This window comes from Solanum lycopersicum, chromosome 7, assembly GCF_036512215.1.
Source record: "Solanum lycopersicum chromosome 7, SLM_r2.1".
In the NCBI taxonomy this organism is placed as follows: Eukaryota; Viridiplantae; Streptophyta; class Magnoliopsida; order Solanales; family Solanaceae; genus Solanum; species Solanum lycopersicum.
Window position 1 is genome coordinate 64148118 of NC_090806.1, and position 25810 is coordinate 64173927.

Consider the following 25810-nt stretch of genomic DNA (forward strand, 5'->3'; position numbering starts at 1 on the left):
TTAAAACAAAACTCATCATTCAATTTATATTTGTCATTATCATTCAACGGTCTTAACTCCCTAAGAGCTAGAAGTGTTTTTCCATACAAAATATAATAATTGTCTTTCATTCCCTTTCCTATTCACTCGCCATACTTAAAACCCAACATAATTTTAAAAATATTATTTTTGTTTGGTAATTTAAGCAATATATAAAACAAAAATACATCGTGCAGCAAGAAAATGTAGACATCAAGATAACCATCTATTTCACAGCGTTAGATCATTCACCTGAGAAAAAAAAAAAGAAGAGGAATGCTTAGTACTTAATTGACTTGCTAAGTTGCTATGCTCCGTTGATAATTTATCAGAAATAGCTTTTTTATCTTTATAAAATAAAGTAAAGTCTATATAATCACTATTTTTCTCTCATACTTTACTTGTGAGAGTAACATTCGATATGTTAGTATTATTGTATCAAACATTCATGATTTTATCAAAGATCTATCGAGAACTCGTATCAAATACTTAATACAGAAACTCCCCCCTCTATACTAGCTCTGTTTTTCAGCCTAAACAGAGATGTGTTTATACATAAAATATGTATATCAGATTCATCTAAACTTAGTATTTTTATTTTTAATGTGGTGCATAAATTTCACGTGTGAAAATTAACTTTATTTACAGCAAATTTCACATTGGCTATCTTTTTCTAAAGTTAAAATGAATTTAATGTTAAAAAGTTAAAAGTCGAATTTAGATCGTAAAGTCACCTCTATTAATATGAACATTTCCTTTTTGTTGTGAGTCCTCGTAACTTAAAACTTACAAATAAATAATTTATTTTCTTTATATTATTAATTATTTTCATTTATAATATATTAAAAAAATTAAATCAAATTCAGTATTTTAACTATTTTATTTCGAATCAAATTAAACAAATTATTAATACATACCTTTTAGCTCATCATCAGCATCATGATACTCGTGCTCCTCCTCCGGTACCGGTGGCAGCTCAGCCTCAATCGCCGCCTTCTTCTCCACTGCTCCGTCGCCATATTCATCTTGTTGTGGGTATCTAACAACCACAACAGGACAAATACAGTTTTTGACGCAGTAATCACTCACACTTCCAAGTTTCCCTTTACTAACAATTCCCCTGCTTTCATTTTCCCCAAATCCTCTGCTTCCCATAATCATCGCACTCAATCTCAACCTCTCCACTTCTAAACAAAGCCTTTCCTTCATATCCCGATCTTTCACTATGTGAATTTTGAACGGAACATTCGCTTCTACTAAAGGTACCGCTAATTCAGTCGCTTTATTGTTGGTGAAAATTTCATAATCTCTTTCGATTTTGTGAGCAGGGGAGGTGGAGGTGCTTCCCCAATCTGCACCGTAGAGGACGGAAGTTGGTCGGACGTGGAGGAGGATGACGGCGTCTCCTGGACGGAGGTAGTTTTGGACGGCCCATTTAACGGCGAAGGCACTCTCGTCACTGAGATCGACGGCAATGGCGACGCGGCGGTGTGCGGCGGAGAGTGAAAAATTGGGGGAAATGAGAAGGGAATTGGTTAGTTTTAGAAGTGGTTGAGTCATGGAGGATGATGAGATTTTTTATTTTTTATTTTTTTGCTAAGCTATCAAAGCAATAGAAGAGACTCAACTTATTAATTAATATTACTATTTAGTTACCTTCTTCTCAAGGTGGTATACTAGAATTAAAATCAATGAAGGAAAAAAAATCTTTTTTTTAAAAAAAAATAATAATCATGGTTTAAAAATGTACTTATATAACTACCAAAGTATGTTATGCAGGGCACAAGTTGTTTTGGGTTGTGGGTATAGACATCAAACGAAAAATAAATAAATTATATAGTATTGAGAAGTGAGTAGAAACTACTAACGACGGATGGTGGTTAAAAGTATAAAGTGATGAAAATCCTATCGAGAAAGAAGAGACATAGGTAACGGTTCTTGATCGAATTTATCTTCTCTAACCTCCCCAACACATGATTGATATAAAAGAAGTTACTTTCGCCTCGTTAATTCTTACTTGTCCATAATATACTTGATTTGAAGGCAAAATCATAAGTTAGAAATCTTAGCGTATATTTTTTAATTTATAATCTAAAAGTCAAATGTCAATTCAAACCGACTCAAAAAATAAATATCTCATACTTTTTTCTTCACTTTTATTTGTCTATTATATCAAAGATAGTGTTAGTCCAACTTAAAGAAATCAAGAGATGATACAACACTTACTTGCTAATTAACTATTATTAGTTTTAGTTATTTATCAATGCATTGAATTTATTATATATTCAAAATATGACATGATAAGATTACATTTTACTTGTTACTCCTTAAGATTGTGCCAAGTTAATATTATACGAATAAAATTAATAGAGAGAATACTTGCATAATTTGAAAAATTAAGAGATAAACATCCTAATTTATTCTTATTATTAAGTACTTAATGAATAATCTAATTTAGTTTTCAATATTTAGATGTCTCATCTTTCCTAAGCATGTCCACTATTTACTTTGCACAATTCTTAAGAAATTATAAATAAAAGGTTATTACCCTTTGAATATAACAAAACAGTGTTTTAAAAAATGTCATACAAAAATGACTATAATTAATAATAAAAGTTTAATTAGGAACTAAGTGTAAAATTATTCAATGATTTAATTAAATGAATAAATATTATTGGATATCGTAAAAGTAGTATCATGAACAAAATTGAGAGAACAATAATCAAGAGTAAGACAATAAAAATATCATTTAATTCATTATTTCTTTAAGAATATATTAAATCTAATATAAATAAATAAACATAAATGGAGGAAGAATCTTTATAAGCGTGAAACTATATATTTAAAAAAGGTAAGTAAGAAATTCATATATGTCAAACTAAAAAGATAAAAATGTATTTCAGTTTTTTTATTTTTTTTATATCTATATGTATGATATATGTATACGTAAAATAATCATTAAAAAAAGTCAATATTTTTGAGTTTTTGCATGCACAATTTAGAAAACATTTTGTTATTTTTTTTCAATCATATGCAGAACGTTTTCTTTTTCTATAATAATAAATGCCAGTACCGTAGCGGCAAAGACGTGTAAGCTTTGGGCTCCAATTTAGATCGTCCACGTGTCTATTCAGTTCTAAATAATTAATACTCATTAAAATTTATTTCTGATCTATCAATTTAATTTAATGACCATTATCAAAACTTTCATTTTTATTGATAAAATTGATATTTTTTTTTTACTTGTAATCGACTTTTTTAATTTTTTTTTCTCTTGCTTTAAATTTCTTTTAAAATATTCATATTATTATTATCTTCGACAGTCTACCAATTAAAAAAAAGATAACAGTTGATTCTTGAGTTAGTGATCGATCCTCGCGGTCATTTAAACATAAGATAAATAATGAATCAATATTCAAGATTGAAGTTGTGGTGATTATTATTTATTTATCCGATTTTGCATTTCTATTTGATGTAATATCATGAGTCTTACAATTTTGAAAGATTATTGAAATACTTTCTAGGCAAATTATATTTCTATACAAACATAAACTAATTAATTACTTGGTCTCCTTCGAAGAGATAAAATTTAATATTAATAGTAGTGTTACAATGTGATATGAAAATATTACTTTTTAAAGGGTTCTTTAGAGATGATCATTGAAAAGTGATTGTTAATATATATATGTACGATGAAGTCTATTTCAAACCTTAATTTAGAAGTACTTATCATCGAGTAAAAAAGTAATTAAATATCACAAAACTAAATGTATTTGCATTAGAAGTGTGGAAACATATATGTCTGGAGAATACACAATAAATTAGTGTCAATTTTTTGTAACAATATATGAAGGACAAATAATGAAGAGCTTTTGGTATTTGCATTTAACTCAAAGTAGATGTTTTCTTTTAGTGTATGAACAACATTTTTACTACAGTATACTAAAAAGCAAAGTCTTAAAATTTAGTTATAAAAGTCAATACTTTTGAGAATATCTTTGGACGTAATGTGTAATTTTTGGAATATTATATGATGTAAAGTGTATATGAACATACACTTGTCAGCTTTGGCTGAAGTAAGAGTAACTAGAAAAGGACTTCACATTATACGACCATTATAATTACGAGGTTGAGAGACTAGATGTGTGGGGGGGTAAGGGGAAGGAGGGTTGGACCATCCACCGCGATGGTAAAATCAGAAATTTTTTATTGAAAAAATTTAAAATACGAAAAAGTAATTTGGACAATTTTTTATGAGTTAGCTTTAAGTGCTTTCGTGGATTTTGATTACTTCTTTATTTTAATTAAACACACTTTTTTGTTTGTTTGTTTATATTTAATAATAATTTAATTTAAAAAAAAATATAAATTTTATAGTACTTAATAAGATAGATTTTTAAAAAAATTGATATATTTAATAATAATTTAATTTTTAAAATTTGAATTTTATAGTACTTAATAAAATAGATTTATAGCCATATGATTTAGACCACAAATTTTTCTAAAAAATCTCTCTTTCTTAAAATTTCAGGTTCATTCAGATTACATCATATAAATAAGGGCAAATTAAATAACACAAATTTTGTAAGTTTAGGAGCAAATTACTTTTTTTTCCTGGCAAGTTTCGAATATTATGACTTTTATTGAATTGGACTATGGATATATGTATCTGTCGTGTCTAGACTCTTGATATATGTATCTCGGTCACATGTATTTATCATATCTAGACTCTAGATACATGTATCTCGGATATATTAGATCAAAATTAAGTGTAATTTATTCTAGACACATTATATTTCAGTGGATTCACATATATTTGATTCTCTCACTCGCCTCTCTCTCTCGCTCACTCATTTTTCTTACTATGTATTTGTATTTCAAAAATGTCTAATATTTTACATATAATATCTCACTCGCCTCCCTCCTAATTCACTCACCGCTCTTCTTTCCAATAAACTAAAAGAAAAAGGATTAATTGTATAGAATATCAAACTACTAATGTAAAATAAATACAGTAGCTATCGTTTGATTTATTGGTGTTTCTTAGCAAACAGTTTGATTTATTTGTGTTCTTTAGCAAACTGTTTGCTAGTGTCGCTTGCCTCTCTCGCTTTATACAATATAATAGTAAAAATTATGTTTCTATTTGTATAAAGCGAGAGAAAATTGTATATACACATGCAATTACATATATCTCTGTCCTATACAATTATAATTATACAACACAAATATTTTTCTGCCCAAATCTCTTTTGTCGTTCTCTCTTTCTCGTTTTATACAATTCAATTACAATTTCTCTCTTTCTCGTTTCATGCAATTCGATTCAATTGTATATTCCCTGTCCAAGTCTCTTTTGTCTTTCTCTCTTTCTCGTTTTATACACATTCAAATTGTATATAATTTCTCTCTTTCTCATTTTATATAATTCGATTCAATTGTATACAAATTTGAAGAGGAACCAACAAATTATACAATTGCTTCTTTGTATATATGTATAGCGAAATGGACATATCTTTCAGTTGTATATGTAAAGCGAATTATACATTTATATATTTTTTATGGAGCACAATTATACAAATTTTACTATAACATATAAATTTAAATTTTGTATTTGCTATACGTAAAAATTGTCGTAAGAAAAACTACATACATAATGGTGTTTCTCACTTAAAATTTTATATAAAATTATTCATTAGTGAGACGCGGAGGGGAGTATTAAGATTGACTAGTTGGGCCGTTGCACTACATAAGATATAAAGCCGACCATTGAAATTTCAAATCACAATTCCCCGCCAACCAAAATTCTCTTCAATTTTCCCCCAATCTCCCATCTGGATTATTCCCGTGTTAGCGTACAAGCTCAGAATCGAGAAATTATTTGCCTGTAACTCGCAGTTATGCGGAATAGTTGATGTTCATTGAAGCAGGGAGGGATCTATGGAGAGTGGAATGGTATCAGTGGATCGTTGGACTGCTGGAAGCCAAGTATACTTTCTAACTCACCTTCATGCCGATCATTTGAGTGGACTCACTTCAAAATGGTCTCGGGGACCCCTTTACTGCTCCCGCACTACTGCTAAGCTCTTACCCATTAAATTCCCAGGATTCAACCTTTCTCTTCTTCACATTGTTGAAATTGGTCAATGGCACTCTGTGTCTTTGCTATCTCCTTCCTCGGGTTCCTCTACTACTGTATCTTTCATGGCTATTGATGCTCATCATTGCCCTGGTATATAGCAGTAATAGGCGCAATTTTGTCACTATTTTTTTTTTTTGCACTCCAAGTGTTTGATTAATTTCTCATGTGATGCAAGTTTTCATGTAATTCAATGTCTGCAGTTTGCTGTTGGAATAAGATTAATGGGTAGTTGCAATTTTGACTTGAATAGATATTCGCTGACAAAATTAATTATAAAAGGGGATTCTTTTAGCTGACCTAACAATTAGTCTTTACTACTGTTACATTAATGATTGAAGTATATAAATTGACCCGTTCTCGGTTGAAACTATGGGAGTGCTAGTGATTCCTTTTCTAATGGAGAGTATATATTTCTTGGAGTGTTAATATACAGAACCTTTTTGTTGTTCATTTTTCTCCTTATTGTTATGGGGCAAAAGAGGGGTTTTGTGGTGCTGTTGTGTGTTAGGGGTGGTTTATATGCTGTTCTAAAGTTAAAGAAGACGTGACATGATTTTTGTATCTCTCTGTAGTATTTAAAACTGTATTTGTTGTGTTTAGCTCTTAAGATGCTTGGCCTTTATACTTGCTTGGAATCTCATTCCTATCACAACAGAACCTTACATATTATACTGCTTGTAGTTGTAACGACTAATTATCATGCTTAAATTGCTAGAGGTTGCACTATTTCTTCTGCTAAAGTATAAGCACTGATACAGGAGCAGTAATGTATCTGTTTCGTGGTGAATTTGGCTGCACACTCTATACTGGGGATTTCCGTTGGGAGAGCACAAGTGAGAGAGCACAAACTGGAAGGACCATGCTGCTTAAAGCTATGAAGGATGTACAGCTCGACATGCTTTACTTGGATAATACTTATTGTAACCCAACATATTGTTTTCCTTCACGTGAAGTTGCTGCTAGACAGGTGAATGCTTTTTTCATATTTCCGTCTTTTTTGGCAGCAATTTTTTTGTGTAAAGACATTGTTGGTGTACTGCAACCAGTTGATTGAGTGTTTAATTCAATGAATATGGTTTCTTTACGAATATCATTTCCTTGTATACCTGAAGCTCTGTTGAACTTTTCTTTAGCATAATTTTCTTACATCAAAAGATTATTCTAATCAGAACAATTTTAAAAAGTCTTTTGCTTTGATGTTTAGGTTTTTTTGTTCACTTATTTTAGTGTGCAACATATGCTTTTGTTGCTGTTATTTTGTAAAAATCATCATACATCCTGTGTCTTATGCCATGTTAATAAATTTTAGTTCCCTTTTCAATCTCAAGCTGTGAAATTCCAACTTGTAGAAGCGGTTTAATGATTTTGCTTCTTTTCCGTATGAAACATGTTTGATGAAGTTACAGTATATAATATTGACTGATTGGCTTAATTTCTGATAAATGTTTCCAGGTTTTAAGCATCATATCCTCTCATCCTAATCATGATGTTGTCATTGCTGTTGACACACTAGGGAAAGAAAATCTTCTGCTGTACATATCACGTGTCCTGAAAACAAAGGTACTTTCCTACCTTTACGATATAACCTTTACTACATAATCAATACTACAATTTCTTTTGCGAGTCAAAATTATGAGATCCAAAGTTTACCAGAACTTACAAGTTTATCTTAATGGTCAGTTGAAATGCGGTTATCCTGGCAATAAGTTTCTATGTTCTATTGTTTGGAGGTAGTAATACTAATGTAGGATACCAGTAGATATCATCATTACACCTAATAAGTAAATCTTCAGATTGTTTCCTTCTGAAAATTAGTAGTATACTTGTGTTTGAAGCTAAAAATGATATTCTTTTTATTGTGTGCTCTCGGACACTGCTGACCCATTGTCAAGTATTTGTGCTTCAACTGCTCTTCAACTGTCCTGCAGATTTGGGTGTGGCCAGAACGATTACAAACTATGCATCTTCTTGGGTTCCATGACATCTTTACGACAAAAACTTCAGTGACAAGGATTCGTGCTGTTCCTCGTTATAGTTTTAACATTGAGACTCTGGAGGGACTAAATACAATGCGTCCAACCATAGGGATCATGCCATCTGGTCTCCCTTGGGCGCCAAAAGCTTTCAGAGGAATGGAAAAACTTCCCTTGGGATCTCCTCCGTTGCTCCTTCATAACAGGTGGCACACAGGTGTTACAACCTCTAGTACCTCAAGCAAGACAAATGGAGGTTCATTAAGTTCAGGGAGACATGATCATTACATATATACAGTTCCATATTCTGATCACTCATGCTTTTCAGAGTTACAAAAATTTATTGAGTTTGTCAAACCAATTAATATCAAAAGCATCGTATCTTCATCTGCTTGTAATGTTGACCCCCTTTACCACTTTGGAAGCATTTGTCGAATCCAACAAGCATCAGAGCTCTTATGCCAGAGGCTCAGAATTAAAAGATCTGAAAAAATTGGAGTCATTGACATGAAGTCTTCCTTTGGATGCACCGGCACGATGCAATTAGGGAGGAAAAAGAGAAAGAGACAAATTTCTAGAGCAGCTATTCATGTTAGTAGGGTGAGGTTGTTGAGAAGAGAGAGGCAAGGAGTAAAGATTGTGGATACAAATCCTGATTAAAGTACTAGATGTCCTTCCCTTGCTATTTTTAAATACACAGGTTCTGAAGTCATTCCTGTGTGTAATGATGTTGAACTTGCTGTCAGTAGAAGCAGCAAAGGAAATCTAGTTTAGATTTTAACTTGTACATCTCGAGATCATCTATCAAATTTGAAGAGGTCAAGAGTTTGGTTTCCTACTTGGTTCCACATAGTTCATATTACTTTGTTAAACTTTTCTCAGGATTGTGGACAAATTAATATCTCAATATTTTAATGCACTCTAACAGGAAGTATACTCCATTTTGTACAAATGCAACCTCCTTAGAAGATCTAATAGCAAAATATACTATTTGACCTGTTAAATTTGTTACAAAGATTTAGTTTGGTATACAAGATCAGATTGCGTGATATGCTATTGTTGTCCAGAATTTCCCTGGAAGAGTGTTTGCATCCACCAAAGGTGTTGCTACTTCAAATATTCTGTGATTTACTTCTTCAGATAATTCGTTTGATAGATTGCTGAAAGATAATTGACACACCTGAATGTGAGTTTCTGTTTCTTTTTAATAGTTTATGCAAATATTCAGCAGTTCCTTCTTCTGCAGTGAAGGAATAAAGAGATTAAATGTTTGCCGATGGTTCTCTGTTGAGGAAATAGCTCTGTTGGTTCTTGACTGGTGACATTGGCAGTGGTCCTCTTTTCTAGAGAGACAATACGATCCACCATGGGTCCATAGTCTCATATATGACATGTAAACTAGATTGCTAGAGAAACTTCTATATATTTGCTGGATGATAAAAGCAGCATCTTTCTCTCTCTTTTCTTTTGTGTTTGTGTGAATTGTTTGATGCTGGATGTTTCTGACTCTCTTGCAGTATAGTTCCAACCACCAGGAAATGCTAGCCAATCATCCCAGTTAAAGTTGTATCCGGTGGCCACCAAGTATGGTTCCAGACAGGATGCTCCACTGCAAAGTCTGGTATAGGAATTCTCACATAACAAAACATTTTATACCTGTTTCGTCTTTGTGAACTTTGTTAAGCAGGCATTTAATCGTGTCAGTTTGAAGGGAGTTCAGTTGCAGTTCTTTCTTTAGTTGAGTTAAATACTTACAATTAAGTTGAATTGAAGTGTACACATTTTAGCCTGAGGAAGATGCATACATATTTATGTACTTAACTATCTAGTTCAAGATCTAGCTCTGTAAGCTACACTTTGTTTGACAATATAATAACATGACTTTAAGACATGGTTGGTGACAAATGTTTCTTCATGATAAAAAAAGTTACATAGCCTTAGACACATAAACGTTCTTTTTGTACTTTGCAACCTGCAAATATCAAATTTGGATGAGAAAGAAAGAAAAGGGAAAAAAGAAAATGATCAAGCTATTTGACGTCTGACTGAGTCTTTGGCGTGTCGATGGATTCAAAGTTATAATATTCCAACTTGCAGTTAATGCAGGGGGATTGCGGCTTCAAGTCCTTCACAATCAGAGTATTTTAAGGTTCCAACTTCAAAGGTGCGTTTGTTTTCATTCTTGCTGAATTGACATGACTGGCCGTGGAATTTACAGCGTAGTTGTGGAAAAAAAAAAGGTTCTGGTAGTCAACATCTGTTGTTTTCTGATTATTAAGATTATCATTCAGCAGTATTAAATAGAATATTTTATTTCTTGCTGAGTTTCTTTTTTGACTCCTAGGGTTTATCGGAAATATTTTTCTACTTTCACAAGGTAGGGATAAGAATCTGTACGCATCAAGCTCCTGAAACCCCAGAAGTGGATTAGCATCCTAGCTTTAACACCTTCTTTATCTCTCTTAAACAACTGTTCCTTGTAGGAAATCACTTCATTAGTTTTAAGATTAGAATGATTTAAATTTATAAATCTTACTTAAAATACCATCTGATCCATTTTCACATTTCTGTGTTACCTTATTTGCTTAGTGTATATTTCCTATGGAACACAAATTGTAGATTACTTGATCACTTAGTAAATGCAGAATAAATATAAACATACCAAATAGTACTTCTTTGCGGACTTGCTGCAGTGGTTTAGCTATATAGATGGAAGGGTGATAAGTTGTCTATCTTTCATCGGAAAAATATATATTTTAGGATTGTGCAGGGAAAATTGAAATTATGTACTCCTTTCGTTCATCTTAGGAAATCAATAAATACAATGTGTAGTTTATTAAACTATACTTACTTAATAATGTTTATTGATAATTAAACACTATTAAAAAGATGAAACGTATGAGTATAGTTGAAAAAATCACACAATTTGTCTTTGAATTTTAAAAATGACACTTATTTTTAATCAGATGAAGTACTTTTTAAGTTGGCTATAGTTTTATTCTATGTACAAAGTCATGAAAAGTAAATGGTAAAATGATTATCACCTAAATGGTTGAGTCTTAAACTAAGAGTATTCGTATTAGTCCACTTTAATCTGTGCCCAATTCACACGAAATGTGAAAAAGGACGTGAATGGTTGGCCAATGAATTGTAGTAGTATTGCCAATCAGTAGCTTTCTTGCACAATTTATTTTATATTAATATAAATCAATCATGCCAATATATAATTAATTTTATATTTTATATTCATTTATTGCTCGTTATCTTAGAAGAAAAAGATTGTTGTATACTGTATACTTATTTGGTAAGAGAAACCTACTGGACATCTGGATCCACTTTAGTGGCGGTTGGCTAAGCATTTACTTTTCTCCACTAAAAGTTAATGTGGGTAGCTGAGACTTATTCAATTTGATAGTGACTTATCAAATTATGATTAATGCTAATGGAATTATCGGATTTAGCTAAACTAGGGGGTGCTTTTGGTAATGTTTTGTCGAAAAACATATGGTTTGTTTTAAAGGTATTCGATACATAAATACAAAAAAAAAAAGTTATCCTATAAATATATATATATATGTAATTTAGCACAAGACTACACGAAGGGAGTAGGGTTCAAGGGTTGTGAGGATTAGTTGGTGAAGGGGTTGGGGACGTTGGATGGATGGGGAGAAGATAATAAACTTGAAATGCCATAGATATCAAGTAATTCTGTTTACCATATCTTAGGTCAAATGAGAAGAAATAATCTAATAATTTGTTGGGAATTAAACTTGAGATCTCATAGTGCTTAGCTCACTTCGTTGACCATTACATCATATTTTTGAATGTCTTAAAATGTAACTTGCGGAATTTTTTCTTCCTGACTTTTTAGAAAATAATTTTTCAAAACGCCTATCAAATATGAAAATATTTTTACAAACACATCTAGGTGACTGTCATTTTTGAACTTTTAATAGTCTCCATTGGTATATTAGGCGCGATAATGGGTGAGTAAAAAAATCTTTAGCCTTGACTTTTCTTCCTCATACATAGCAAATGGGGAGAATCTCTTCCAGTTGTGTTTGCCTTTGGCTCATAGAATTACTATCATGTCCCTGGATTTTTCATGCTTTGAATTATTGAATATATATGTTCTGGAGTGAATTTCAAGGACTTGCTGATGGTTGAAAAAACAGTCATACCTCATGCTATTGTGCATCAATAACATATTCATATTTATATGGTTGACCCATTCTCTATATGAAATATTTGTTCTGTTCAGCTATGTCATAAATGAAATTTTATGATGTATGACAAATTTAAATATTTGTCTATAATGCTATCAGTTCGTCAACGTAGACAACAGAATATTTGATGTCTGGCATAGATTATATGTTTGGTAAATTATGACATTTAATCGGAAAAATTTGCTCCTTAAATAAATTGATTTTTAATTTTTGTTCCTAGCAATCGAACTTATGCCTACCAAATTATGGAATTCTCATTAATCTACTTTTCCCACATAGAAGATTGAATTTGACAACGTAAATCTGGTCAGTTTTTAATATTAAACCATATAAGAATGAAAATTTGTGTTTGGAGTGTTAATGTAAACATGGGTACTATTGCTAGTTACAAGGTTCATTTTCCTCATTTTTTTGATAGAAAAGTAAGTCTATGTTCTTGTTTAAAACAACTGTTTTCTAGTTTTTAATTCAATTATTGTTTCTCTAATCACTTCTTTATTTAATAGAGTATTAATTTTTTATTTTGGACAGAGGGATTAAGGGTGAAAAAGTCAATTTAAGATTGTCCTGTTGACTTGACACCAGCAGTCATATGAAAGTTTATTTGTCCATTTTCAAACTGACCCATTCTTCAAGATAATCCCATGAATGGCTTCTGCCAAAAAGTGATATAAATCTCTCTGTCCTCTGCACAATCTCTGAGCAGCCATGGAGATCAAAAACAATTCTTTTCTCCTCTTTTCTTTGTTGTACCTATGTCTCTCTCTCAAAACCTATCTCTCCATTGAAGCTGCTGACACCATTTCCGCAAATCAATCCCTTTCTGGAGACCAAACAATTATCTCTTCAAATGGGAAATTTAAGCTTGGTTTCTTCAAACCAGGTAGTTCTCCCAACTACTACATAGGCATGTGGTATGATAAAGTGTCTGAACCAACTGCTGTTTGGGTTGCAAACAGGGAAAAACCAGTTCTTGATAAGAATTCTGCAGAGTTAAAGATCTTAGATGGTAATTTGGTACTGGTGGATGAATCTCAAACTTCAATTTGGTCCACAAATATCAGTTCCAGCAACTCGAGTTCTGTTGTAGCAGTCCTTCAAGATGATGGTAATTTGATCTTGACAGATGGGTCTAATTCAACACCACCACTTTGGCAAAGTTTTAATAACCCCACCAATACTTGGTTGCCTGGTTCTAAACTTTCTTACAATAAAGTCACCAGAACAAAGCAGCTTCTTACTTCATGGAAGAGTGCAGATGATCCTGCGCCTGGGCTGTATTCACTTGAACTCGACCCAAATGAGAAGCAGTATATTATCAAGTTCAATCGAAGTGTGGACTATTGGAATACTGGACCATGGAATAATCGAATTTTCAGAGATGTGCCTGAGATGAGGACTAACTATATTTACAATTTTAGCTATGAGGACAATCAGAATGAAAGCTATTTTACATATTCCCTTTATGATGATTCTATCATATCAAGATTCATTATGGATGTCTCTGGACAGATTAAGCAACTCACATGGTTGGATAATACAAATCAATGGAATCTGTTCTGGTCTCAACCAAGACAACAATGTGAAGTTCATGCATTTTGCGGGCCATTTGCTACCTGTCAGGAAAGCTTACCCTTCTGTAATTGTTTGGATGGTTTCAAGCATAGTTCAGAGACTGATAGGAATCAAAATGATTTTTCTGGAGGATGTGAGAGGCAAACGAAGTCGCAATGTGGCAATGGTACTGGGGAAAGAGATGACTTTTGGATGCATCCCCAGATGAAAGTACCTGAAAATGCTCAAAATATTTCTGCTGGAAGTGATGAAGAATGCAGATCTACCTGTTTGAATAATTGCAGTTGCACTGCTTATGCTTATGGAAGTTCATGCTCAATTTGGAATAGTGAACTCTTGAATATGCAGCAACTCCCACAAAATGATGGCAGGGGCGAGTCGATCTATGTCAGGGTAGCTGCATCTGACATCCCAAAATCAAAGAGTAAAAAGGGAATTCCAATTGGTGTTTCTGTGGGGTCTGCTGCTGCCGTACTGATCCTTCTGGGCATTCTTTTTGTTGTATTCCGGAGAAGGCGTAGGCATATTGGAAGTGGGAAAATAGTGGAGGGTTCACTGGTTGCATTTGACTACAAAGACTTGCAACATGCGACTAAAAATTTCTCAGAGAAGTTAGGAGGTGGAGGCTTTGGTTCTGTTTTTAAAGGGAAACTATCTGATTCATCTGTTATTGCTGTTAAAAGGCTCGACAGCATCAGCCAGGGAGAGAAGCAATTTCGATCAGAAGTCAGCACAATCGGGACAATCCAACATGTTAATCTGGTACGCCTTCGTGGATTTTGCTCTGAAGGTAACAAGAAACTGCTGGTTTATGATTACATGGAAAATGGATCCTTGGATTCACATATTTTTACCGAAAAGCAGTCAGATGTTATGGATTGGAAAACAAGGTACCAGGTGGCACTAGGGACAGCAAGAGGCTTGACTTATCTCCATGAGAAGTGTAGGGACTGCATCATACATTGTGACATAAAGCCTGAAAACATCCTTCTTGATGCACAATTATGCCCCAAAGTAGCAGATTTTGGCCTGGCAAAGCTTGTTGGGCGCGATTTTAGCAGAGTGCTTACTACTATGAGAGGCACAAGAGGTTATCTTGCACCAGAATGGATATCAGGGGTGGCCATTACAGCCAAAGCCGATGTTTATAGCTATGGCATGATGCTTTTGGAAATTGTATCAGGGAAGCGAAACTCGGAATACTCTCAAGATGGGAAAGTGAAATTCTTTCCTAGATGGGCTGCACGTGTAGTCGTTGATGAAGGCGATATCCTTAGCCTATTGGACTATAGGCTGGACAGAGCTGCTGATGCTGAGGAGTTGTCAAAAATATGTAAAGTTGCATATTGGTGCATCCAAGATGATGAATTTCAAAGACCCTCAATGGGTCAGGTTGTTCAGATTCTTGAAGGAGTTTTGGATGTGAATTTGCCTCCTATCCCACGCTCTCTTCAAGTTTACGCAGACAATGAGGAGCACATCATTTTCTTCACCGAGTCATCCTCGAGCCAGACTAGCTCACAAGCTCAGAGCAAAACTTCAAGTACAACATCTCAATCTAAAAGCATAGCAGAGTCTACGAATTCCAGGTCTTAAATATGACTTTCAACTACTACTTGCAATGTATATCATTAGTAACTAATTCGAATTATCTATGCTTAGCTCTGTAAAATGATATAATGTTCAGCCCTTGCATTATCTGTTGAGTTTGCCGGGTTCACCAAGTTTATATTATTTCATACTTTTGGTAATTTTGTGGTGATCATTGTCAACAAGTATCAACTATTAACATTGGAAATGACAATTGCGATGTCCGTATAACTCTGTGGCCTCTTTTGAAGAGAAAATCAAATGATGGAATGGCTTTGCTTGAGAGTCGTCGGGATAATAGTTCATCTTTCTGAGCCGTCCAGCTACCTTTGTGATGCAATTGCCTCTACCATGAACAATTTTGAATTTAGTTTGCTTCCGTCACTAACCAATTCAGTATGGCCAGTGGGCTTTGTGTTTGAACCTTGATTCCGGACCTATTCGACAAGATTAGCTCCATCTACAAACCTTGGTCCAATATTTGCATTTACAAGCTAGGGCTAGCCATCTATAGACGAACATCCTTGCATAGACTTTTCTCCTTTAGGCTCCTGTAAGGCGGGTATGAGAAAGGTCCCCCTCTCCCTTTGTCAAAGCTTATTTATGTGTGGATAAGAACTCAGTTTTGCGTGTTGGATGACTTGGACTGTTATTTTTACCAGAACTTCAGCTTCTTCCATTTCCTTGAAATATTCTCTGGTTCCTTTGTTGGACCAATGCCAATGTGTAGACTTGCTTTGTCATTTTGTCCATTTGCTCTACAATTACTAGTTGAATTGTCTTTTTTGGTACCACAAAAATTTGTGACCAGAAAGTTTGGATTGAAATTAAGATGCTGGTTATCAGCCCCCCTCCCTTTTTCAATTTTTTTTGACAAATCAAACATGAAAAATAAGAGAATATTTCCTAGTTGAACATCCCCTAGCATACAAAAAGAAAAAAGAAAAATCAAATTAGAAGCATATGAGAATTGTTGGAAGCTTCTACCAAAAAAAGGGAAAATGCACAAGATAGTGTCACGTAGGCCGAAAAAGGATTGAAAATTATTAATAAAATTAGTTCAGAGGTAATAAGACCTTAGTATAGTACAAGTGTGTCTCTGAGATAATGCACAAGTACCCCCTCAACCTATGCCCGAAACCTCAGAATTGAATATTACAAAATCAAATCGAAAAATTGAATGGACCTCCAATATTTAGTTGCCCTATTTAGTTTCATTGTACATCTAGGTGATAGCCCTTTTCTTTCATACTTTCACAAATTCATAACCCATAATAACTTAGAGGCCCTTTTAATAAATGGACCATCTGGGTCGAAGTTAAAGATCTCCAAGGCTCCAACAACAAGCCCAACTTATAACTTTTGAGCCCAATTTATATTCTATAGTTCAATGAACAACTTTCACATATAGCAAATATAGAAGGGAAAATTTCACATATAGTCACTTAAAAATAATTAATTACTCTCCATAGATATAATTTGATAATTACAATTTGTAGCTACAAGTTATATGGGGGAGAGAGGAGAGCGAGACTGGGAGAGAGAGGTGAGAGAAAAGAGTGGAGAAAGGTGAATTGTATATGTATATTGGTTAGATAATTGTATATTATACATAAGCATTTGTATATATGGCAAGAGAGATTGGGAGAGTGAGGAGAGAGTCAAGCGAGACTGGGAGAGAGTGGAGAGAGGAGAGCGAGAAAGGACAGAGAGAGGTGAATTGTATATGTATGTAATTGTATATAACTGTATATTATACATACACATTTGTATAAATGACAAGCAAGATCGGGAGAGGGAGGAGAGAGGTGAGCGACAGAGGGAGAGAGGTGAATTATACATGTATATAACTGTATATTATACATATACATTTATATAAATGACAAGCGAGATCGGGAGAGGGAGGAGAGAGGCGAGCGATAGAGGGAGAGAGGTAAATTGTATATTATACATATGTATTTCTATATCCCGACGAATTATATATATACAAAAAGGACTAATTATACAAACTCGAAGTCAGCCTACATAATTAATGTATAAATGTTAGTCGCGAGTGATAATTATAACAAACTATAGCTATGATGAGTAATTAAATAGTATAAGTTTGCTTAGCCGCATAACTTTCATATTTATATGTTATAGTTATAGTTAAAGAATGTTTGATATGAGAGAAAACAAATCAAAGTTTGCAAGCAAAAGTTTATAAGACACACGTTATTGCCTTATGAGATATAAGTTTGGTTTTAAAATATTATTACCGCAAAAAATCTTATAACTGCTAAATTATGCCTTGCAAGATTAAAAAAAACTTGCAAGACAGTTCACAAGCCAAAATTGACAAGACACATGTTATACAATATATAATTCAATTTCAAAAATCATAAAGTTTTATCTATTTTTAAAACTTTTACCATATAAGACAAAGTTTCACTTAACATAAACTTTGCAACTTGAATACTACACAACAACTTTTGCCTTGTGAAATTATGCTCACAAATTTTACTCTAGATGTATCATTATTATAAATTTTTTCTTTTGCTCTTACACAAAAAAAATATATATATAGTATATCCGAGTTTGGAGCCTAAAGGGTACAAAATATTAACAAAAATTCTAAAACGGTATATAAAATTTTATATTAACCAAAACGGTAAAATTGCTGCACCAACAACGACTTACCCTACCGGAAAAAGCAAAATTGCTGCCTCTGCAGCGATTTTGCAAAATCTGATTTTTTTTCTTTTAAAAAAAATGAAATCGGTGCCTAAGCAACGATTTATAGAATTTTTTTTTAAAAAAATAATAGGAGCAGCGATTTCAAAAAAAAAAATTCTTTTAATAAAATCGTTGCTCGCTGCTGGGGCAGCGATTTAAAAACATTTTTTTTTGAAATCTTAAATTTTTTTTTATGAAATCGCTGCTCCCAGCAGCGATTTCTTTATTTTTTTAAAAAAAAAATCGCTGCTGGGGCAGCAATTACCTTTTTTTTTTTTTAGAAATCGATGTCGTGGCAGCGATTACCAATTTTTGTTTAAATAAAAAAATTCTATAAATCGCTGCTTTCACTTTTTTAAAAAGAAAAAGTCAGATTTTGCAAAATCGCTGCAGTGGCAGTGAATTTGCTTTTTCCGGTGGGGTAAGTCGCTGTTGGTGCAGGGATTTTACCGTTTTGGTTAATATAATATTTTATATACCGTTTTAGAATTTTTGTTAATATTTTGTACCCTTTCGGCTCCGAACTCTAGTATATCCTTCTCCATCTTAATCGATTCTATTGATCATTAAATTATAATTTTTCAATTATAAAATTGATCTATTATATGTAGAGGCAAATGAAGACTAAAAATTTAGAGATTCTAAATTTTAGAATATAAGATAAAATTATCACAACTTCAAATCTACAACATTATTATTAAGGTTTTTTAATCAATTTGAGCTCGAGGCTCGTTTTATTAAAAAAGACTATTACTAGGGCTTTTAAAGTTTTTTTTTTAAATACGAACTCCTATTTACTCCGCCTCTAATTATATATTGTGTCATTGTGGGATCAAAGTTTAACTTTTTCTCTTTTTTTCGCAAGCACCTAATCTAAGGGTACCAAAAAAGAGGAGAAGATTTTCTTCCAATAAAGTTGAAAAAAATACATCTTTTTCAGAACAATTAGGGCTAAGCAAAGGCCACATGATCGAGATCAATGATAAATGCCATAAAAATAAAAAATAAAAAATTACGTTACTAAATTAATATTTTGTAGTTAATTATATTTAATAATTATAACCTTAATTAATTATGGAAAACCAATATTGTTTAAGAAAATAGCTATTAAGTCAGGTCCCATGTTGTGTATTAAAACATGTAGAATCTTTTTCTCGTTTTATACAAATCAAACATATTCTATCTTATCACACTTACTTATTTTGCTCCTAAAATTATAAGGTTATACTACATTTATTAATTCACATATACATACTTTAAAAAACAGTGTTAAAATCTTATAAACTGTGTTAACTGTCAATAAATTTAGTATGGCTATAAATTTAAAAAATAAATTAATTATTGCTAAAATTATATATTTAATAACAATTTAAGTCATTACCATTTAATCGTTAATTAATTATCGTTATATATCAATTTCTATACGATATTTATATAGAATGAAGTTAGGTTTAAGCTTATTAATACACACATGTATGGTAGTAGATAAATTAATATATGACCAAAAAAAAAAAAAGCTTTTAAAAGGAACTTTATAGCTATCAACTAAACACTCAAGTGGGGGTTGAATCTTTGTTGAAAACTAAGATATTGTAAAGGACTTTATATATATATATATATATATATATATATATATATTTTGATAAATGAGTCGATTATTTAGAATGTTCTGTCATTGACGTGTGCCCTTCACTTTTATTATATTGATGTGGATTGCCTCGTGCAATAGCAATATAATATTTCCAGACATTTGTATTCATGGTCTAATTAGACAACCTCTTGCTTCGGACATAGTTGTTGCTTCGATTAAAATTTGAGAAAAACAATCAATTGTATGGAAAATCCTTCAAAAAGTTATGCAGAGACACTCTGTATTACTGAATAGAGCACTTATACTACATAGATTAGGCATATATGCATTTCAACCCGTTTTAGTGTAGGAGCGCACTATTTATTTATGATCCATTAATTTACGAGAAATATATATATGTATATATATACACGATAATACAATATCATTAAATTATTTTTGTAAATAAAAGACACAAACTTCTCAAACTCTTTCAAAGTATCATTATATGTCCTAAACATAATATTTTGATATAAAAATAACAGTTAATTTTACCGAATTATGAAAAAAATGTTTAACTATTTTCTTCGCAGATTGTATGTGATACTGACTTAGTTAAAATTGAGTGATTTTATTGTTAAAAAAGTAACTTACTGAATTTGCTGCTTTTATTGCATGTCTATGTCTCAGTATTGTTTGTTTATAAACAATATTTATTTTGATTATTAGTTAATTCAAAAGTTTACTATATTAAATAGGTTAATAAACATGTCGAACAAACATTTAAAGTAAGATCCTAATAAGTTTGATTACAATTAAAGATTGTCATATATATCAACATTTTTAATTAAATTTTTCACTTAAAAATATCATTTTTAAATGATTGTTCATTGATGAGTTGGTAAAATAAAAAGTAAAAAGAATTATATTTTCACTCGAAAAAATTAAGGAAATTCTGAATATTTCAATGAAAATAAATTTCCCATTACATATTCTATAAATTTATTTGGTGGGAAAATTTATTTTTATAACATAATATAGTTTTTTTTACTAATTCTTATGAAAGAATATCTATTTCTTGAATAGATACCTCTTTAATGAATTTGATTTTCCACAAAAAAGATAGTTTGGGGATAAAATAAATTAAAGGTGAAAGAAACAAAATAAAATATCACCCTATACTTTTTTTTTCCTTCACAAACGTTAACTTCAGTATTAAGCAAAAGTTTTTTTTATAAAATATTCCATGGAGAAAAGTTTGGATACTTTTGAGTGAATGCTCGTGGCACAAAGTTCTCCAAAAAAAAAAAAACATTGTAGAGATAATGACAATCAATTGTTTCACGAGGCAATAATTTATTTTATAAGCTTCTTCCTTCATGTTATTTTTATTTTTTTAAAAAAATATTTGAAATATATTAAAATTATTTATAACAATTTTAAATTTTGCGAAGGATTTATTATTCTCGCACTATTAAATATACTATTTTACGAATTTTAGCAATTATATATTTTAAAATATATTATTAAATATATTATTAAATATGTAAAAATAATAAATTTTATCTGATATCAATTTTGATTCAAATATATTTGGAACACTTCTTCAATTTTGCATATTTAATAAGTTGCGGACAATATATAGAATTTTCCAACTAAGGTGAAAATCAAAATCCCTAAAGATGTTACAATAATTGCATAGACCTTACCAATATATATAAGAACAAATAAAATGAAAATAACCAAACATACACAACAAAATGAAAAATCCATGACTTTGTCACATTCTTCTGTAACATTTTTAGCATCTTTTTGATGATCATATGAGTTTGATGATCTTGATAATTCATCTTCTATAGAAGAACAAGATGATAAAGTTGAACAAGAAAGTTCATAGCTTGCTTTTCTTAATAACTTTTCTTTTTTGTTCCTCCTCTTATTTTTTGTTTTGATCAACTGCAAAATTAAAGTGAATAGTCAAAGGTTATCGAACACGTAAAATTTAAATTCTGAATCAATTTACGTAGCGAATCAAAATTAAAGAGACTTACAGTTGGATCTTGTTTGTGATGCACATCAATGGGTTTAAAACAGAGGAAAAGTTTGTTCTTCATTTATTTGTTTTCTCAACTTTAAAACTAAATGAAGAGACTCAATTTATTTTATAAAGTTAGGGGGGAGTAGTAGTTGAAAACAAGAAATATTATTTGTTTGACACTGGCTTAGGCTTTAGGCCGGCCTCTCCCTAAAAAAATAATTTAGTTATCGTCAATTACGTATTTATAGTGATAATTAATATTTTTTATAAGTACTCTTAAGGACTATAAAAATATTGAGTTTAATTACAGTTAATTAATGTTCGTAAATCATGGCGTACCAACCTTGGTCAAAGGGTTGTCAAGTAACATTTTTTGTCGAAACATTACATTGTGTCAATGTATTAAATTTTAGTTTAGTAAATACATACGTAAGGATTGACACCTCTTGATCCAAGTTAAATATCTAGTTTGGTGATTAAAGTGTTGTTAGAATTCCTTAAAGTCACGGGTTATAATAATATTATTCTCATAATTATATTTTTTACTATAATTATTAACATCTCTTAATAACAATTCTGGATTCCTCGTAAATTTTTTAGCACTTTTTATTAGTATATTTTTCTATTAAAGTAATGGTCTTCAAACATACGTGATTAGACTATTTTAATCATTAATACACTTTTTAATAATTATGTTCATTCTAATTTTTATTATATATTTTCCCGTAATTGTTATTAATTAGGCCAAATCTCCATCTTTTTATTAATATATTTTTCTATTAAAGTAATGGTCTTCAAACATACGTGATTAGACTATTTTAATCTTAAATACACTTTTTAATAATTATGATCATTCTAATTTTTATTATGTATTTTCCCGTAATTGTTGTTAATTAGTCCAAATCTCCATCATACCAAAGTTGGTAATATCGATTTTTCTTCTTCTGGTTTTATTCTTAATATTTATTATTCGTTCCAAGTCATTTATCGAGTCCATTAAAGATTATACATTAATCAATATGAATAGCATGATAGAATATGTAATTCATTTTTCTTTTTAAGATGTGATGTGTGCATTATTAATAAATGTACAAGTAAAAATAAGCGAAAAAAGAGAATATGTTTCAAAAAAATTTATGTCTACATATACATATCTATCATGAAAAATTAACAGAAATTAAGATAAAATTAACCGTGCACCCATGAGACAAAATATCAAACATATATTCAAGAACTTGCTAGATCTATAAATTTTAAAGCTGTTCCAATCTATACGGACGAAAAGTTATTTGAATAGTAATTCTTAATCAATTAAGACAAATTTCACCAAGTACTAAAAATATTGAGATGGATGAAATCAAGATAGACAAAATACTCGAATAGCTAAATGTTGGCATATTCATAACATAAAGAATCAAGTTTTGAATTATCATCATAGTTCCGTACTATCTTGTCCTAATTTTATGTTTTTTTTTAAAAAAAAAAAATTGGCATTACTATGGACAAAATAAAACATGTCAGTTGGCTTTTGAAGTATCCATAAGAGAGCGGTATAGTTTTCACAAATTATGAAATTTTATATTTTAAAAAAGAAAATATATACAATAATCCCAAAAAATCAAAATGCATATTCAGAATACTATAATCTCACTTTCGATTAATCGACTCTGATAATAAGGCTTCACTGAATATGTTATTGTTATCGAGTCTCATAATAATAAGGAATAGAATAGAGCCATGATAATGTTAACACTATGGCCCAATATTTCCCTAGAAAAATAGTCATGAATAGAGCAATGACAATTAAATACAACAAGGAACAACAGTCCTTTTTCTTCTTGTCACATGATGATGTTGAAGTAGTACTACAAGCTTTTGGATTTGTCCAATTTGATGATGACAACTTTTGAGATTCATGTGAAACTGAACTGCCTTTTTCTTGTGAGATTTTATTAACTTCCATTTCTGGTTTTCTTGATTCATGATTTTCCAATTTCTTGTAGCACTTTTCATCTTTATTCCAATTCACTTTACTTTTCAATTCAATCTCAAGTTGCTGAATATTTCTCTGTACATCAAATATATATAGCAAGAAAATAAAATGTCATATATCAGAAAGTATACCAAGTGAGTAAATCTGTTGGCTTTTTAAATATTATCGACAAAAATAACTTTTAACACAATTAAACATATACCATGCATAAATTGGTATTACTTTATTATTATTAAATATAATATCAATTAATTAATAACCGCTAAAAATTATTTCTTTTTATATAATGTTATTGACTAAAATTGATTAGGGATCAACAAGTACTATATATTATGAGTATTATATACTCCCTCTGTCTCCCAATTTTTCTAAAAGAATTCAGAAAACGAGATTCAAAATACAACAAATTTGATTTTTCAGAAAGTTCAAACAATTAATATCAATAGTTACTATCTCAGAAAATCACAAATTCAAAAGATAGTAACTTTTATGTAAATTGAGCGTTATCTAAGGAATTAACTCTGATTTTGAAAAACCAAAAGAAAATTACTACAACCCAAGACAATAAAAAATAAAAAGTTCTTAGATAAAATGAGACAGTAAAGTTATTTAACGCTCCAAATAATAATACCTTCGTATAAAATGAAACAGTAAAGTCGAAAAAAAGACTAACCAGAGAATCTTGAAACAATATGGCTTTACAAAGTCGAGGAAAATTCTTGTATGAAAAAAATTTCCGGCTAGGAAGTTTGTGGATACTTTTATTAAATGATGGATTCGTTATTTTTTCGTCTGAATTATTCTCGAAGATTTTCATAGACGAAGAAAGAGTACTATTGTTGTTTGTTGAAAGAAGAAGATCATTAGAATCCTCTGTTTCAACAACAGAAGGACAATAACAAAGACAGAATTTTTTCTTCATGGTTTACTTACAGAGGATTTTGCAGAGAAGTTTTTTTTTTTTTTTGGTTATGTTTGTTTAATGTGGCAGTTTAAGGTTGTGGGTTCGACATAAAAGGAGTAAGAAAAGGTGTGGAAAATATGCTAACTTTTGTTTTGATGCCTATTTGAACACTTTTCAAGTCACCAAGTTAGGTAGTTTGGGACTTTATTATTGGAGTCAAGTTAATAATAGCGGGTAAGATACAAATATCTTTAAAATTATAATCGAAATTTCAGAAATACAATTTAATTAAAAGTAAGATCTTATTATCTTTTCAACTTTTTTTTTTTTATAATTTTGCACATCTTTTGTTTTACATGGTATACGCCATGATTCCACACAATTGAGATACGCGGGAGATATTTAGATATCACGTAAGTCAAAAAGGTGCACAAAATTAAAAAAAAAGTTTAGGAGGTAATATTACCTTAATTTAGTTAAAATATATCCTTAAGATTTCAATCATAGTGTAGGAGGTACTTGTACCTTGGAGTTTGATTCCTAATATTAGGAAAATTATATATTTGAAATTGATATTATTTTTTTCTTGCAAATTTCATGAACAAATGCTTATTTTGAAATCAAAACTTCAAAATTTATTGATAGAGCGCCTGTACAACTGATCGATAAGTTAAAGACTTGAGTTATACTAAAAAGTAAATGAGAACACTATTAATTATATCAGAGGATGAAATAGAAAAAAGAGAAAAGACATAAGGTCATCATTGAAATTATTTTGAATTTTTAAAAATACATTTTAATCTTATGAGCTTTCTATTATTCCACAAAAATATTAAATATCTTGCAATTATACCATTTTGACTATTTTCTCACCTAATTTGTGAGCACGCACATAACGCACGTTGAGGTAATTTTTTGTTGCCAAAAGACAACGCAAGAGCGCCATGTTTTAGTTATATTTTCTTTATATTATTTACTCCATTTAAATACATTATCTTCCCCCAAAAGAACACAAGAGAAATGGTAAAATGGAGAAATGGAAGGAACGATGTACTTCATTTAGATACAT

The 25810-nt window shown here is 31.0% G+C and overlaps 3 protein-coding genes and 2 long non-coding RNA genes across 6 annotated transcripts; 2 read left to right on the forward strand and 3 right to left on the reverse strand.

The window, feature by feature from the left end:
* On the reverse strand, positions 1-1655 carry LOC101263226 (universal stress protein PHOS32-like). Its single transcript, XM_004243369.5, has 2 exons — positions 936-1655; positions 1-270 (listed from the first exon to the last, which is right to left on the reverse strand). The coding sequence occupies exons 1-2, from the start codon at positions 1576-1578 to the stop codon at positions 263-265; spliced, it is 651 nt and encodes a 216-aa protein (XP_004243417.1). The 5' UTR covers positions 1579-1655; the 3' UTR covers positions 1-262.
* Positions 1656-5725: 4070 nt separating this feature from the next.
* On the forward strand, positions 5726-9199 carry LOC101262933 (uncharacterized). The gene is made up of 4 exons (XM_004243367.3): positions 5726-6247; positions 6916-7124; positions 7610-7717; positions 8086-9199. Exons 1-4 carry the CDS (start codon positions 5956-5958, stop codon positions 8788-8790), a joined length of 1314 nt encoding a protein of 437 aa, XP_004243415.1. The 5' UTR covers positions 5726-5955; the 3' UTR covers positions 8791-9199.
* A 384-nt stretch (positions 9200-9583) lies between these two features.
* On the forward strand, positions 9584-15682 carry LOC101262633 (G-type lectin S-receptor-like serine/threonine-protein kinase At2g19130). 2 transcript variants are annotated; one of them, XM_069287058.1, is made up of 3 exons: positions 9584-9751; positions 10228-10294; positions 12888-15682. In XM_069287058.1, the coding sequence occupies exon 3, from the start codon at positions 13065-13067 to the stop codon at positions 15525-15527; it is 2463 nt and encodes an 820-aa protein (XP_069143159.1). In that variant the 5' UTR covers positions 9584-9751; positions 10228-10294; positions 12888-13064; the 3' UTR covers positions 15528-15682. The 2 variants fall into 2 exon arrangements, with proteins under 2 accessions (XP_069143159.1, XP_004243414.1); XM_004243366.5 differs by lacking the exons at positions 9584-9751; positions 10228-10294 and adding an exon at positions 12713-12778.
* Positions 15683-21401: 5719 nt separating this feature from the next.
* Positions 21402-21940, reverse strand: LOC138337246 (uncharacterized). The gene is made up of 2 exons (XR_011210805.1): positions 21858-21940; positions 21402-21762 (listed from the first exon to the last, which is right to left on the reverse strand). It is a non-coding gene; the product is annotated as an uncharacterized lncRNA (long non-coding RNA).
* Positions 21941-23397: 1457 nt separating this feature from the next.
* LOC104648389 (uncharacterized) lies at positions 23398-24917 on the reverse strand. Its single transcript, XR_011210806.1, has 2 exons — positions 24511-24917; positions 23398-23912 (listed from the first exon to the last, which is right to left on the reverse strand). It is a non-coding gene; the product is annotated as an uncharacterized lncRNA (long non-coding RNA).
* Between the last annotated feature and the right edge of the window lie 893 nt (positions 24918-25810).